The sequence below is a fragment of the Diadema antillarum genome, unplaced genomic scaffold (genome assembly GCF_040938485.1).
Source record: "Diadema antillarum isolate AM-2024a unplaced genomic scaffold, OU_Dant_1.0 seq00001194_RagTag, whole genome shotgun sequence".
Taxonomy (NCBI): domain Eukaryota; kingdom Metazoa; phylum Echinodermata; class Echinoidea; order Diadematoida; family Diadematidae; genus Diadema; species Diadema antillarum.
The window spans coordinates 129855-142441 of NW_027271990.1; the positions used below are offsets into that span (position 1 = coordinate 129855).

The window sequence follows — 12587 nt, forward strand, 5'->3', positions numbered from 1 at the left end:
TATAGTTAATGAGAAACATACATGAAATTAAAGAGTTATTCTAAATAGTCACGTGATTTCACGGAGAAATCATATCGGTTGCAATTATTTATGCAATCAAGGTAATGATGTAATCGCGTCACATGTTATATTGTTTCGTACATAGATACGTATAAAACAGGATGGCCGTTGATTTCACAGACATGCCCCTCCTTATCTTTCTTTCTCGAAAGTAAACACTGTTAAAAAAATCACGTTATATAAGTATGGTAGGGCTTTTTATGATAATATAATATATATTTTTAGAATATAATATAATAAGAGAAATAATAAGGTTTTATTTACCCGGGGTACCCTCTTCAGTGTTGCCATTGCTCTACCAGAGGGCCCTGCTAAGCTGCTATCATTACTGCCCTAGCGTTGCCAGGTACCTTTCACCTGGGTCGAGAGGGACATTGGATAGTGGGTTAAAACATCTTGTCCAATGACGTAAGCACGATGGGCGGGATTCGAACTCGGGTCCTCCGATCGAGAGTCGGGAGTCTTATCCAATATGCCACAGCCCCCACCCCAACTTACTATATGTTATCTTATTATCTTTCATTTTATTGAAAAGCGATGAAAAATGTTGTGAAGATCCATGATTGGTCAGAAGAAACCTTGACTGTCAAGGCATGACATAAAAGTGCCTCATCTAATGTGCATGCTATGATTTGCAGTATATTTTAACGCTATGTACATGTATTAAAGTCCACTGCGTCATGTATTGTCCATTGCGTCATTTACGCCCAATAAAATTGAAATTGTTCTCCAATGCTTTTTTTGTTAGATAGGTTTTACACTACTTGATTTGAATTCACTATTATACGGAGCGGTTGAAAACACATGACCGTGTAGGCCTAAATGCAATATTCTACCTGTGTGTCTATGGCGCGCGTGTGTGTATGTGTGTGTGTGTATGTGTGTGTGTGTGTGTGTGCATGTCTTACATTATGGGAATGCACTACCAGCAGTTTTTTTTTCTTCAATAAGAAAGGAAGAGAGTGAGAGGAGGGGGTTATACCATAATTATGTTGAGACAAAACAGAGGATCATTATCGATATTTGGTAATAAAATACCCCTGCCTGCATATATTCCAAACATTATTATTACGACTGATAGGGCCTACCCCCTACAGCACAAGTGATGCGAGTATAAACTGAAAACCTATTATACTCACGCTAATATGTAACTTTTATATACCGCGCTTATTAGATGTGAAACATAAAACATAACACCATTAAAAAAAAATTGTACTTACCTTAAGTGAGATCTTTATCCCGACAATAGTTATTTGTTTGTCGCATTCTTTGGAAGGTATTAAGACATACTTTGGGAAATAGATATTCTTAGATATTTCAAGCAAACCTCAATACCTGTAAATATATGGGTAAACTGAACAAAATGCATATCTCTATCGACTTCTCTACTATACCCCATTGAAATGAAGAGTTTTCATTGTTCATTTTGATTTGATGACCACATGCCATTTTGGAGTTTGATATTTTTTCTCTTTTTTCTGCGACGATTCATGATAAAGATAGAGAGAGAGAAAAAAAAACAGGTAATGCATGAGTTGGGGTGCACCCGTGACTTGTGCCCAACCGGCATGCACGGTATTTGGCAGAGTTTTAGGGAAGTTGTTCATTGCATCGCTTTCACTTTACATGCCCACCTGGGTTCTCGAAAACTGTAGTGGGTTCAATTGGGAAAATTATGTTTGTATGACGTCATAAGATATATATCATTCACACTTTTTGTTTTGCGTACAACGTTCACGAATTTAACAAAATCAATGCCGAAAGAAATGTTCACGAAAATAGCAATTGAAATAGGTTCACCTGCAATATCTTTACATAGTACCAAAGGTCATGAAGGTACTGTGTTGAGTGATTAAAAAAATATTACAGTACTTGTGTGCGTATGTGTTAACAGTTTCATTTCCTTTGTAGGATGGCGGAGAAGAATTGTTGATGTCATGAAAATGTACTATAGTTATGTTGGCAAGTTGTGTTTCTGAGAGCGCATGTCAACAGTTGAAAGTTAGTTTACGATTGTATCGCGTGACTTGAAACATAAAATCTGAGTTTACATGAAAGGATCAATTCCATTTGTCTGGAGGTGTCATGATAATAGATGTGATTGATATAACTATAAACTCCTCATGTCTGCAGAAAACTTTTGCCTGCAGAGAACATTTACTGAAAATTAGCAAATCGAGGCAAATTTATTTCAGAAAGTGTCCCTTTCATATCTCAATAGCTTTCAATGAAATTCTGTAAAACATAGAACAAGAAATATTTTAATCTCTCGAGTTAACCTTTCAGTGTTTGGACCATTAGTGTAGGCTTATGTCTTCAGTGAAATGTGGCGCGTTATAGATATTTAGAAGGCTCTCACTGAAAATGCGTTTCGTCTTCAATCATTGTGCGTGCATTGTGTGTAGGAATCTAATAAAATGTGGAAGACGCAATGGTACAATTATTTCCATCGAGGGAGTAGTAAAATTTAGCCCTATTTGTAAAACTGTTCGAGTGAATATGAACTGTATCCTAGGAACTGAACACGCATAGTCTTATTTTGTTCAACTCAGTTCAATCAGGTAGGTGAGAGGAACCTCACCTCACTTGATCCCTGGTTCAATCTGATGTCAGTTCAAAAGCTGTATAAAGGTGCATCCAACAAACTTTGCCCTCTCAAAGTCTAACAGTAGGCCCTTCTACACCATTTTCGTGGGCATTATCTTTACAATAAAAATGCAGTCACTTTCAAAGCGTCGTCATAACATATTCGACACCCATTTTCTGTCACGTAATCGCTATTAATTTTGAAGCACGTGTCAAGATATGAGGACTGTGACAATATCAGGCGATTGCACGTTCTCATGCATCATGTGCTTTGTGTCGCCCGTGTAAAGAGAAGTCAAGTAGGACGACACTAGACAATGACGTGTTATGAGATTAACATGCCGGTAGCTTTGTCACGCTGCTGGTTCAATCGCAAGGTTAAAGTCCATGAAGTTGCGCGCCCGCCCGCCTTGGCGAAGCAAGTTGTTTGGGTGAATTGACATGCAGCCTTGTTTCTCATTAGCGGGTCCAGAGAGGAGTGCCCCAGGCGCCTCCCCCTTATTTTTTTTTCTCGAACAAACTAAATAAAAAGAAAAAAAAAAATCATTTTTTTTTTCTTGTCAGCCGATGAAACCCTGAAGTGGAACCAGAAATATATTTGGCTTCCCCTCCCCTTTTCGGAATTCCTGGATCCGATCCGCCCCTTTTTCTGGTTTTTTTTTTTACGTGTTTTTTTTTTTTTTTAACGCTCTTTTATGGTACCAGTCGAGCTGAAGCCCTGCTCGAAACTGCCCGTATCGTTTTTACGCCTTTGTGACAGGACCTGTGGTGGTGGATCCCTGAAAACTAAAGACACTGTAGTGTGACATAAAATCGGCGCCGCCCCTCGCCCGTACTCTGTATCCCTCCTCCCCATTGACCGACTGCAAATATCAATGGTGTGATTTTCACTACGTTTATCTTCTCCTTCTAAAGCTGCACTGATATGTAATATTTTGCTATGAACAACGAAAATGATTAGATCATATCTTGGAAGAGGTTCATCTGATTGGTAATTCTCTAATTAAGGCGAAATCTTGAAGCCAGTCTGATGAAGCCCACAGACAGTAAGCGAAAGCTCAGGCAAGGTAAATAGTTTTCTCTGATTGTGTACAAACGAAATTTCGCCTTAATTTGATTAGATCATAGATGCGCATCAAACCCATGAGTGTCAATGAATGTATGCATGCACTAATGTAGCCTACATAGCCTACATTATTACGCACACACATACACATACATAATTATATCATATAGGTATGTCATCCAGGGTAGAGATAGATAGATAGAGATAGATAGATAGATAGATAGATAGATACATACATACATACATACATACATACATACATACATACATACATACATACATACATAGATAAATAGATAGATAGATAGATAGATAGATAGATAGATAGATTATACTGTCGTTGTGTATACTAGTAGTTGCTGTGTGTGTGTGGGCGTGCGTATCTGCGTTGTCTCGGGCTAGGCCACGGTTTTTTACCGTCAAGGCCATGTCGGTCCAACTCGCATTGCTACAATGGGCATATTCTGATCAACTTTGATCATGATCCTACTACACTCCCAAAAAACCATGTATTTATATCGATACCGCAAGCAAAGTGGCTGGCATCGAGGGGGTCCGAAAGCAATATACATTGGGGCCATCATTACGAGTACAGTGTACTAGTATATCGTCGAGTACAATGTACATGCACGAGTGCAAGGACACTCGTGCCACCCTGTGCAATGTGGTTTAATATATACACAGTAGGTCCATGCTTCGGTGGCCCAGAGTAAATACCTTGCCAAAGTTCATAGTCTGACTATACGACCGGCTTAAACGTGTTTGGAACCACTTCATAAAATCCGCCCACATTGTGAGCCCACAATTTAAGCAAGTAAACCCTTTAGCTTAAGCTCGGATTAGGGTATACATGTACAATGCCTATGAGAACGAGCATACTTGATACAATCAGGGAGGTGGTCTTCCACCTCCCTGATACAATGTAGTCAAGCACACAATGCCAACATCAGAATGGTTTCACTAGATAAGATTACGGCTTCCATGACGTCATTCGACCGCTACAGCAGCCATTTTCCATGGGCGATTTTCTTCACGTGCTGGAAACATGTTACTGGTAGTACATGAGGGGACTGACGTGTGGTACGTGGATAACATGACTGTGGCTGTCCATAATTATGTTAAACATGCTTATCATCCGAGTGTTTGCTCAATGTCATTTTTTATCACTAACCTTTCACTGCACACATCATGATATTACCAGGGATGATATTGAGGTTTGTTGAAAAATCGGAAATCAACATTTTCAGGTGATTTTGATACATGGAAGAAGCAAAATGTGTATAGACTTGAGGAAAAAAAAATCTAAAATCAGATTCAGATCTACAGAATGATCATGTCTGTATTGTGTAGTACAACTGTACTTGCCACACCGGGGACTGTACACCCAAGTCATTGTGTCTCAGTTAGTCAGACCATATTAAAATTTTGGCGACATTGGCCACATGTTCAGTTTCCTGTGTTCTTTTTTGTTTTCTTTGATTAAAAAAACATTTTACCTTCTGGACCCCCAAGGTATTTTGGTAAGTCAATGCATGTTGTATACAAGGGACTACTTTCAGTTGTTGTATAAGTTCTGCATTTGGAGTCCATGCATTATCTGATCAAAAAGTGAGATGACAAAGTGAATGGGGGGCTGAATTGTAGCACTCCCTCTTGTACATTATATATTAACCATAGTTACGTGTATTGAGTTTCAAAAACTAAATTACCGGTAAATATTGTCACTTCAATTCTTGTGTGATTTGTGTCTCCTGCTTCTCTAAAAATTGATAAATAATACCCTCGGCAAAAACACAAACCCAAATTTTAACTTCACTTTCTATAAACACAATCACAAACACACACACACACACACACACACACACACAGACACACACACAGACACACACACACATGCAGGCATCACTCGCGCACATAAGCATGTAAGAGATTTACTGCTGGGTAAAAAAAGCAAAAAGAGAAAGGCAAAGTCTACGGGCTGCAATGGCATTGTCAAATATGAAAATAACACAGTCACATTACACAGAGCACGAGTAAGAATTAGTCCACCCGATACAGCTGTAGTAACCTTGGATTGATAAAAAGTTCCTGCCGGTGGATATTTTTACTAACTTCCGACAAGTGATGTCCATTATTCGCTCTTTAAAATGGTGACAGAATTTAAATTCAGTGGCAGCCATTTTTGCAAGATTCCCAGACCAACACCAGCTCAAAGCTAGCCAGACCATACACACAAAGAATTGCAATGCAGCAGAACACAGTCAAGCGGTCATTCATACCGATCAATATACAGATAGTTAGACCCACAGTGAAAAGTAAATATGGGCCATAAGGCAAAATCACAGACTGGTCATGTGACAGCTCTCAGTGATTTGATTTGGATCCCCATCACCATTTTATGACAGACTACATTTCACAGTTCAAATATACTACACATCACACAGGCGAATTCCTTACTTCAATAATAAGCATCAATGAATGACACACTATGATCAACAAAAGCATCACTGCTTACGAACAATTTTATTTTACTTACATAACTTTATGTATACAAGCTGTGCAAAACTGCCAAAAGATCACATACAGCAATTCAAAAGAATAATTTGTATGCTCTTTTTTCTTATGTAAACCAATCTCCACCTTGCATTTCTTTATCAAGTCACTGTATAGTTTTATGTCGAGCATAAGATAAAAACTATTTATCCATTTCTTCACTATCCCATAGAGATTATTTTATTGTTCTCTATTCCTGTGATACATAAAACAAAATGTAAATCTGTTATGCTGTTTGCACGCAACAAAGTAAGTGTAGACGAAAAGTGACTCAGAAATATATTACGGTTCCAATAAATTATCTCTAACTCATTTACAAAACTGTAAGCTTGACGAAGATGAGATGCATATACTTCAAGTCGCTTTGACCAATTCACCAGAGTTTAACAAAACATGCTAATGACCACAATATGTATGTTAAAACATTACCAGTAACAAAGAAAAACAGGACATTCAAGCCACAGCAAATGTGGGGTCTTTTGAGCAACCCTTAATTTGAAGCAGTGGTTTGAGAAACACTATGTACACACTGCAGAGCTCTTTCTATTCTTCTCATGGCTGGCCCTGCCCATGACTTGGCAATGCAAGTCTAGGATTAGATGTTGTATGCCATGAAGAAATGATCACTGCTCTGAGGCAGCAACTCGTGTCCAGGCGGCATAGTCTCGAACCCCATGAACTTGAAGGTTCGCATCAGCGCGGCTGGAGACAGCAAGACAGACAGACAGAAAGGGAGAAAGTAATGATTAGAGAGTGTGACTCCAGTGCCCATGGGATCATAATGTTCAAATAAAAACACTGTTTTGACAGGATCTGCCTGAACTCCTCCAAAAATTTTAAATATGCCAATGTGCAAACAGTAATCTGCATTAGTTGATTCGCTTCGGTAAAGTAAACATTCTAGTGTACTCCCGTTATAACGAACATGGTTATAACAAAATTCTCATTACAATGAACTAATCCAGGTCCGAAAATCATCACCTGTACATCTTTTACTTCACTGCACACAAGTATGCAGTGTTTGTGTTAACAGCAGCTAATAAAATACAGTGAATCCCAACCTATGAATCAAAAGCTTCTGGCATAGAGCATGCATGCAAGCAGCAGTATTCATTGCATCCTTTCATGATTAAAAGCAACACCAGAAATCAAGCCCCGATTTGGAGAAAAACATTCATAAAGATGTGTAATTCATGTGAGCTCTCCCACTTTTGACTCTCTCTGAAGACTTTGTCCTATATTTTTTATTGCTACACACTTAAGTGCTTCCTCTAAAGGTATGTCTAATTGATTCAAACAAAAGGGTAATTGCACAGAAAGTGATCGGCATTAAGATTGACATTACGACACAGACAACTCTCTAGAGAAACAAGGAAAAGCATTCTTAACATCTCATATCCTTTGAACCAAATGTAAAATCAACTTTGCATGGCATGCTGTGAATAAATGGTGACTTACCAACATCCTGCCTGTTCCTGCTGAACATGATGATGACTTGCTTGCATTCCAACTGCTCCTCAGCAATGTCCAACAACTCCACAAGGCTGCCAACAAAATGAGATAGCATCTTCTCATGTACAGATTGAAATACCACCTTATCTTATCCACACTTATTGTATGAGGCATACAGGTGCCTCGGAAATGGCAAACATGACTAAATAATAATAATAAAAAATCTGCAATATGGTGCAATCAGAATAAGCATAAGACAAACAAATTACAAACTGTAGTTGTTGTTTTTTCCATCATTATTTACTCTTTGTTCAAGAGTCCTTTTGAAAATCATCTTTATTTCATTACACTTTTTACACTATCAGTCACATCATCAGTCATGGTCCAACTATTTCTGAATGATACACATGGTCACAAGTTGCTACATGGAAAAAAGAATCCTGTTTCTCTACTTTGACTATTATATTCAGGATTCCTTGATCTACATGTATGCTGCTGTTAGGATGGCTCACCTGTCTCTACTCCCTTGGTGTAGGCTGTCCGTTGGCAACTGGACATAGAGACGCGAGTTGTGTAGGACACTCTCCCACTTTACCAGCAAGTTGTCCGTCAAATGATGCAGGAAGCGCAGGTAGCTTGTGTCACTGGGGCCTCCTGCAGTCGACAAGTTCTGTTCATAAAACATGACAGAGAAGAAGAGATGGGATCAATTTGCATTTCTCCACACCGTGCATGATACCAACCCATCAACAGGGTTCCGATTACTAAACATTACAACATTACAATTACTAAACATTCTGATCCATTCTTTTAAGGGCTTTCACACAATATAACTCTTTATTTCTTCTTCTCCTTTTCGTCCATTCACTAAATCATGATCTTCATGCTTATTTCACAAACCTATTCTGTCATAATAGAATTTCTCCATTTGGTGACACTGGTATGGCCTGCTTTCAAGCTTGCCATTAAAACCAGGGCATTAACTTTCAAAAAGACACAGGTTTGTTTGCCAATGTGATTGATGCCTATCTTTTGTTTAAGGTCCTTGAAGTTATAGATTACAACAAAATACACGACTCAATGTAAGTTATGTTACCACTGGCTCCACTTAAAAGAAAAAGAAAGTCATCTTGGCATGTTATAACTGAGAATTCAAATATTTTTCTCATAAAATAAAATTCACAGAAATGAATTATAGGTCATCAGACTATAAAACATCTGGCATCAACAAAACAGCGTCTTTGGTAAGAAAGTAATGGATACTGCTCTCTGGATACCTTGAAGAACTTTGAGGCCAATATGCCCGACTTTTCATCTTCCTCAGTGACACTTTGAAGGATAAGACCATCCTCTGATCCCGAAGGAACATCAGGAGCACTGCTGAGGCGCCCTTCCAAGCGTGAAGATGTAGTTCTTTCCGGACTCCCTGCATTCAGGCAGGAAGAGAAAATCACTTGTCAGCAAGAATGTGGCAAGGATTGAAGCATGGAATTAGTCAGCATCTAGGCCAAATTGGGATCATCAACTACGTGTATAATTGGCAAAATACCAACCCTACATTGAACTCATCAGACTCTTCTAGCTGCAATCGTCACTGTAGTACATGGGCATTATCTACTGAAATTAGCCAGTCAATGTTATTGTCAAGATATGCTGGCATCTACAAAGCTCCTGGAACTGAACTATTGTAAGAAAATTGGAGCATTTTCTCTCGGTGAATTATGATTTGTTCTCTCCTTCACCCTCTTTTTTTGGAGAGACAAGAGAGGGAGAGAGAGAAAAAAAAAACATTGATTTCAAAACCCACAAACACAAACCTTGTAAACCTTAATAACACAACCTTCAAGCAAAACATACACTTGTAACAACCCATCATGGGTAAATTGATACCAAGCAGAACTGCTATTTGTTGCTTTTACATGCACTTGGTCTGTAATATTTATTGGTATAATTCCATTACAATGTATCTACGGCCAAAGTTCAAATGAGAGTCCTTTCAGAGTTTCACCATTATGTTCTGGGCAATATAGCCCCTTTAAATGGAGATAGAAAGAAAAAAAAATCCTTCTCTGGGAAAAACATTGACACTAAATGACACCTGCACCATACAAACATGTCTTCAATAAAATCTTTTTGATGCTTTTTTTTTTATACATAAATGTGGATAGGCCTACACTGCAAGTCACATGGAGAGCAACCCCCTCCTGATCCTGTCATCATGATCAATGGTAGAAATTCTAATTTCTATGTGCCTGTGCATGGCTGTGCATAACACTCGTGCACATGCATGTTCAATAAAATTTACCCGTAAAATAGTTGTCATATCGGTATTTAAAATGCCCAAATGATCCCCGCCATGGAAAACTTTTCTGCTGCCTATGAAAGTTTAAATTTATGACAATCTTGATTGATATTGAAACAGCAGTTTTGTGGATTTTTTGAGAGACGAGGCCAGGCGCCAAAGAAAGTTAATACTAGAAGGCAGAACAATTTGTCGACGACGACTGATAGTAATAATAACATCATGAACATGACATAGACCCAGTCGTCACCCATAACTCAACACAGCACCAACTTCAGGAGGGTGTTTCATAAAGCTGCTCGTAAAGTTACAAGTGACTTACGAGCGACAGGTGATCAGTTCTTGTGCTGAATTATGGAAATTCTGATAAGTATAGCAAATCAGAACTGATCACCTGCCGCTCGTAAGTTGTTCGTAACTTTACGAGCAGCTTTATGAAACAGGGCCCAGAACTTACAACATGGCTGCTCGGTCAGCGGACATCTTGTCGATGCATTGGTCGATGGGGTTGATTGCACCAAATAGGTGGCTACTTTGCGACGTTTTTTCCTCATTTCTACTGAAATTCAGATCCAACTTGGACGTTTTGTCTATTGATAAAACCATCAATATTGATTTCCTGTACACTTCGTTGGGAAACTTGGTACGCTTCAAGGTAGGATTCTCTCGATCTTTTTGGAGGAACAACACCGAGAGGACGACAAAGCAAGGCGCAGCACAGCCAAACAGACGTGTTACTTGTCTAGCTAGCTAGTGTACGTGTAAAAGATAAATATCCCTGCGCAGTCTCGTCGGAGTCGTAGCTAAAAAGACACCCTATACATGTACTTAGTAATCGTGCGTACGTACGTACGCACGCACGCAAACGATCGGCTACTTAGCGCTGAGATCTGTGCACTATGACTGGCTATGGAACTGGATGATTCTGGATTAGTAATCGTAAAGTCAAGAGTCAACAAAAATCTATTACATGACAGTATTGGTAGAGGAGGTAATCTGCATACTGCATAGGTCTTGGATATGCACAGAATGTAAAGATAATCTACAATATGGATATCTCATTTCGAGAGCGGTGGAATAAGCATAATATCTATAGTTAAAGTAATGTTGATAATTATTGTTATACATGCACTTCCTTATTATTGATTGTGGAATATGATGATCTCCACCCCCACTAACCAATGGATCAACCTGACTTGCGCAATCTGAACCTCGAGCTGTACTACTCAGCATCAAACAGCTGATCGACGTCAACATCACAAAGGTCATCACGCGCGCTTGGGAATTTCGAGAACAAAAAGATAATGCGATCCCGTTCCAACAACATGCTCCACAGAAAAGTAAATTTGGTTTTCTTTGAATGTTTCGACATGATATGGAACATACACGTGATGAAATGTTTTCATGACAAAAATAACAAAACAAATCCATTAGATTGACAAATCTACTTATAAAAAGGTAATGAAGACTATCAACCATTCAGAAATACACCGAATTTATACATTCCTTGATATTCCTTAATATTCGAAAAAAAAATGTTTTGTAAAGATCAAAATGAATTAAGCATTTCTGTTTCGTCTTCTGACATTGCATTGTTATAACACTTTATAAAATGGGTTCAAGAATGTAGCCAATTGGTAGCGCTGAAATGAGTCACGTGTGCGTGTATTAATTTCTCACTAACATGCACGGCCTGACGTCACAATGTTTACACTAGCAGTGCGCACTCAATCAGTTGTTACAAGTGCGTCGCGCGCTACTATACGCGCTGTCAATCCTGTAAACAACTTCTGGTTCGTGCTGCCGGCCGGCCTTTCTTGTGTGCATAACGTGTGTGGCGTACGTAAACTCTTATACGTACAGTACTTATATGTGCGGGATTTCCGAGTGTGACGTGCGTAAATGTTTGGGACGAACATCTTCGGACATCGATTCTTGAGCAAGTGCTACATGTAGCTGACTGGTATTGACCCACAAAGGTACCTGAAAAATGCTGTTAGTTTTCGACCCATTTCATAAAACAAATGATGCACAGGATTACTTCGTGGCGTTAGTGGAGATGTAGCGCACTCGAGGGTATTTACAATTGTGAAACATGCACGAGGCGAAGGGGTCCTGTGCATCATTTGTATAATATAAAAATTGCCAGACCAATTCCTTAAATCCCATGGTTTTAAAGCTCATATTGCTTGAAGAAGAAGAAAAAATCTTAAATTTCATGTAAGGAAGAAAATGAGAAAAATGTGATTCATTTTCCCGAATGAATTAAGGCTCTAAATAGTCAAATTCATTACGGATGACAGATATAGGAACTTTATTTTCGCAGAAAGTAGTCTGGCCAACACTATCATACAGTATCCGCTCTTATGATTTTTATTAATCAATTGCCGTTATTGTTTACTAGTATATGGTTGCCTGTCTTCATATGTGTGTGGAGATTTGCAAGTATCTATATGTACACGTGTGTGCGCAGATGTTTAGTTATACGTGTTTGTACGTGTTCATATGTATGCTTGTTTGTGATTGTATGTATGTATGTTATATTATGTAAGATTGACGCATATGCGC

General features: G+C 38.7%; 1 protein-coding gene across 1 annotated transcript; it reads right to left on the reverse strand.

The window, feature by feature from the left end:
- Positions 1-6352: 6352 nt before the first annotated feature.
- On the reverse strand, positions 6353-10851 carry LOC139744604 (ornithine decarboxylase antizyme 1-like). The gene is made up of 5 exons (XM_071655034.1): positions 10477-10851; positions 8995-9143; positions 8230-8387; positions 7724-7809; positions 6353-6967 (listed from the first exon to the last, which is right to left on the reverse strand). The coding sequence occupies exons 1-5, from the start codon at positions 10571-10573 to the stop codon at positions 6861-6863; spliced, it is 597 nt and encodes a 198-aa protein (XP_071511135.1). The 5' UTR covers positions 10574-10851; the 3' UTR covers positions 6353-6860.
- Positions 10852-12587: the final 1736 nt, after the last annotated feature.

Bases quoted from the DNA above. Each gene is read 5' to 3' on its own strand.
- LOC139744604 (XM_071655034.1), bottom strand. From the start codon at position 10,573: ATGAGGAAAAAACGTCGCAAAGTAGCCACCTATTTGGTGCAATCAACC. The intron at 9,144-10,476 runs GTAAGTTCTGGG...GCCTGAATGCAG, and splicing joins GCTGACCGAGCAGCCATGTT to GGAGTCCGGAAAGAACTACA. The intron at 8,388-8,994 runs GTATCCAGAGAG...TTTTATGAACAG, and splicing joins TGGCCTCAAAGTTCTTCAAG to AACTTGTCGACTGCAGGAGG.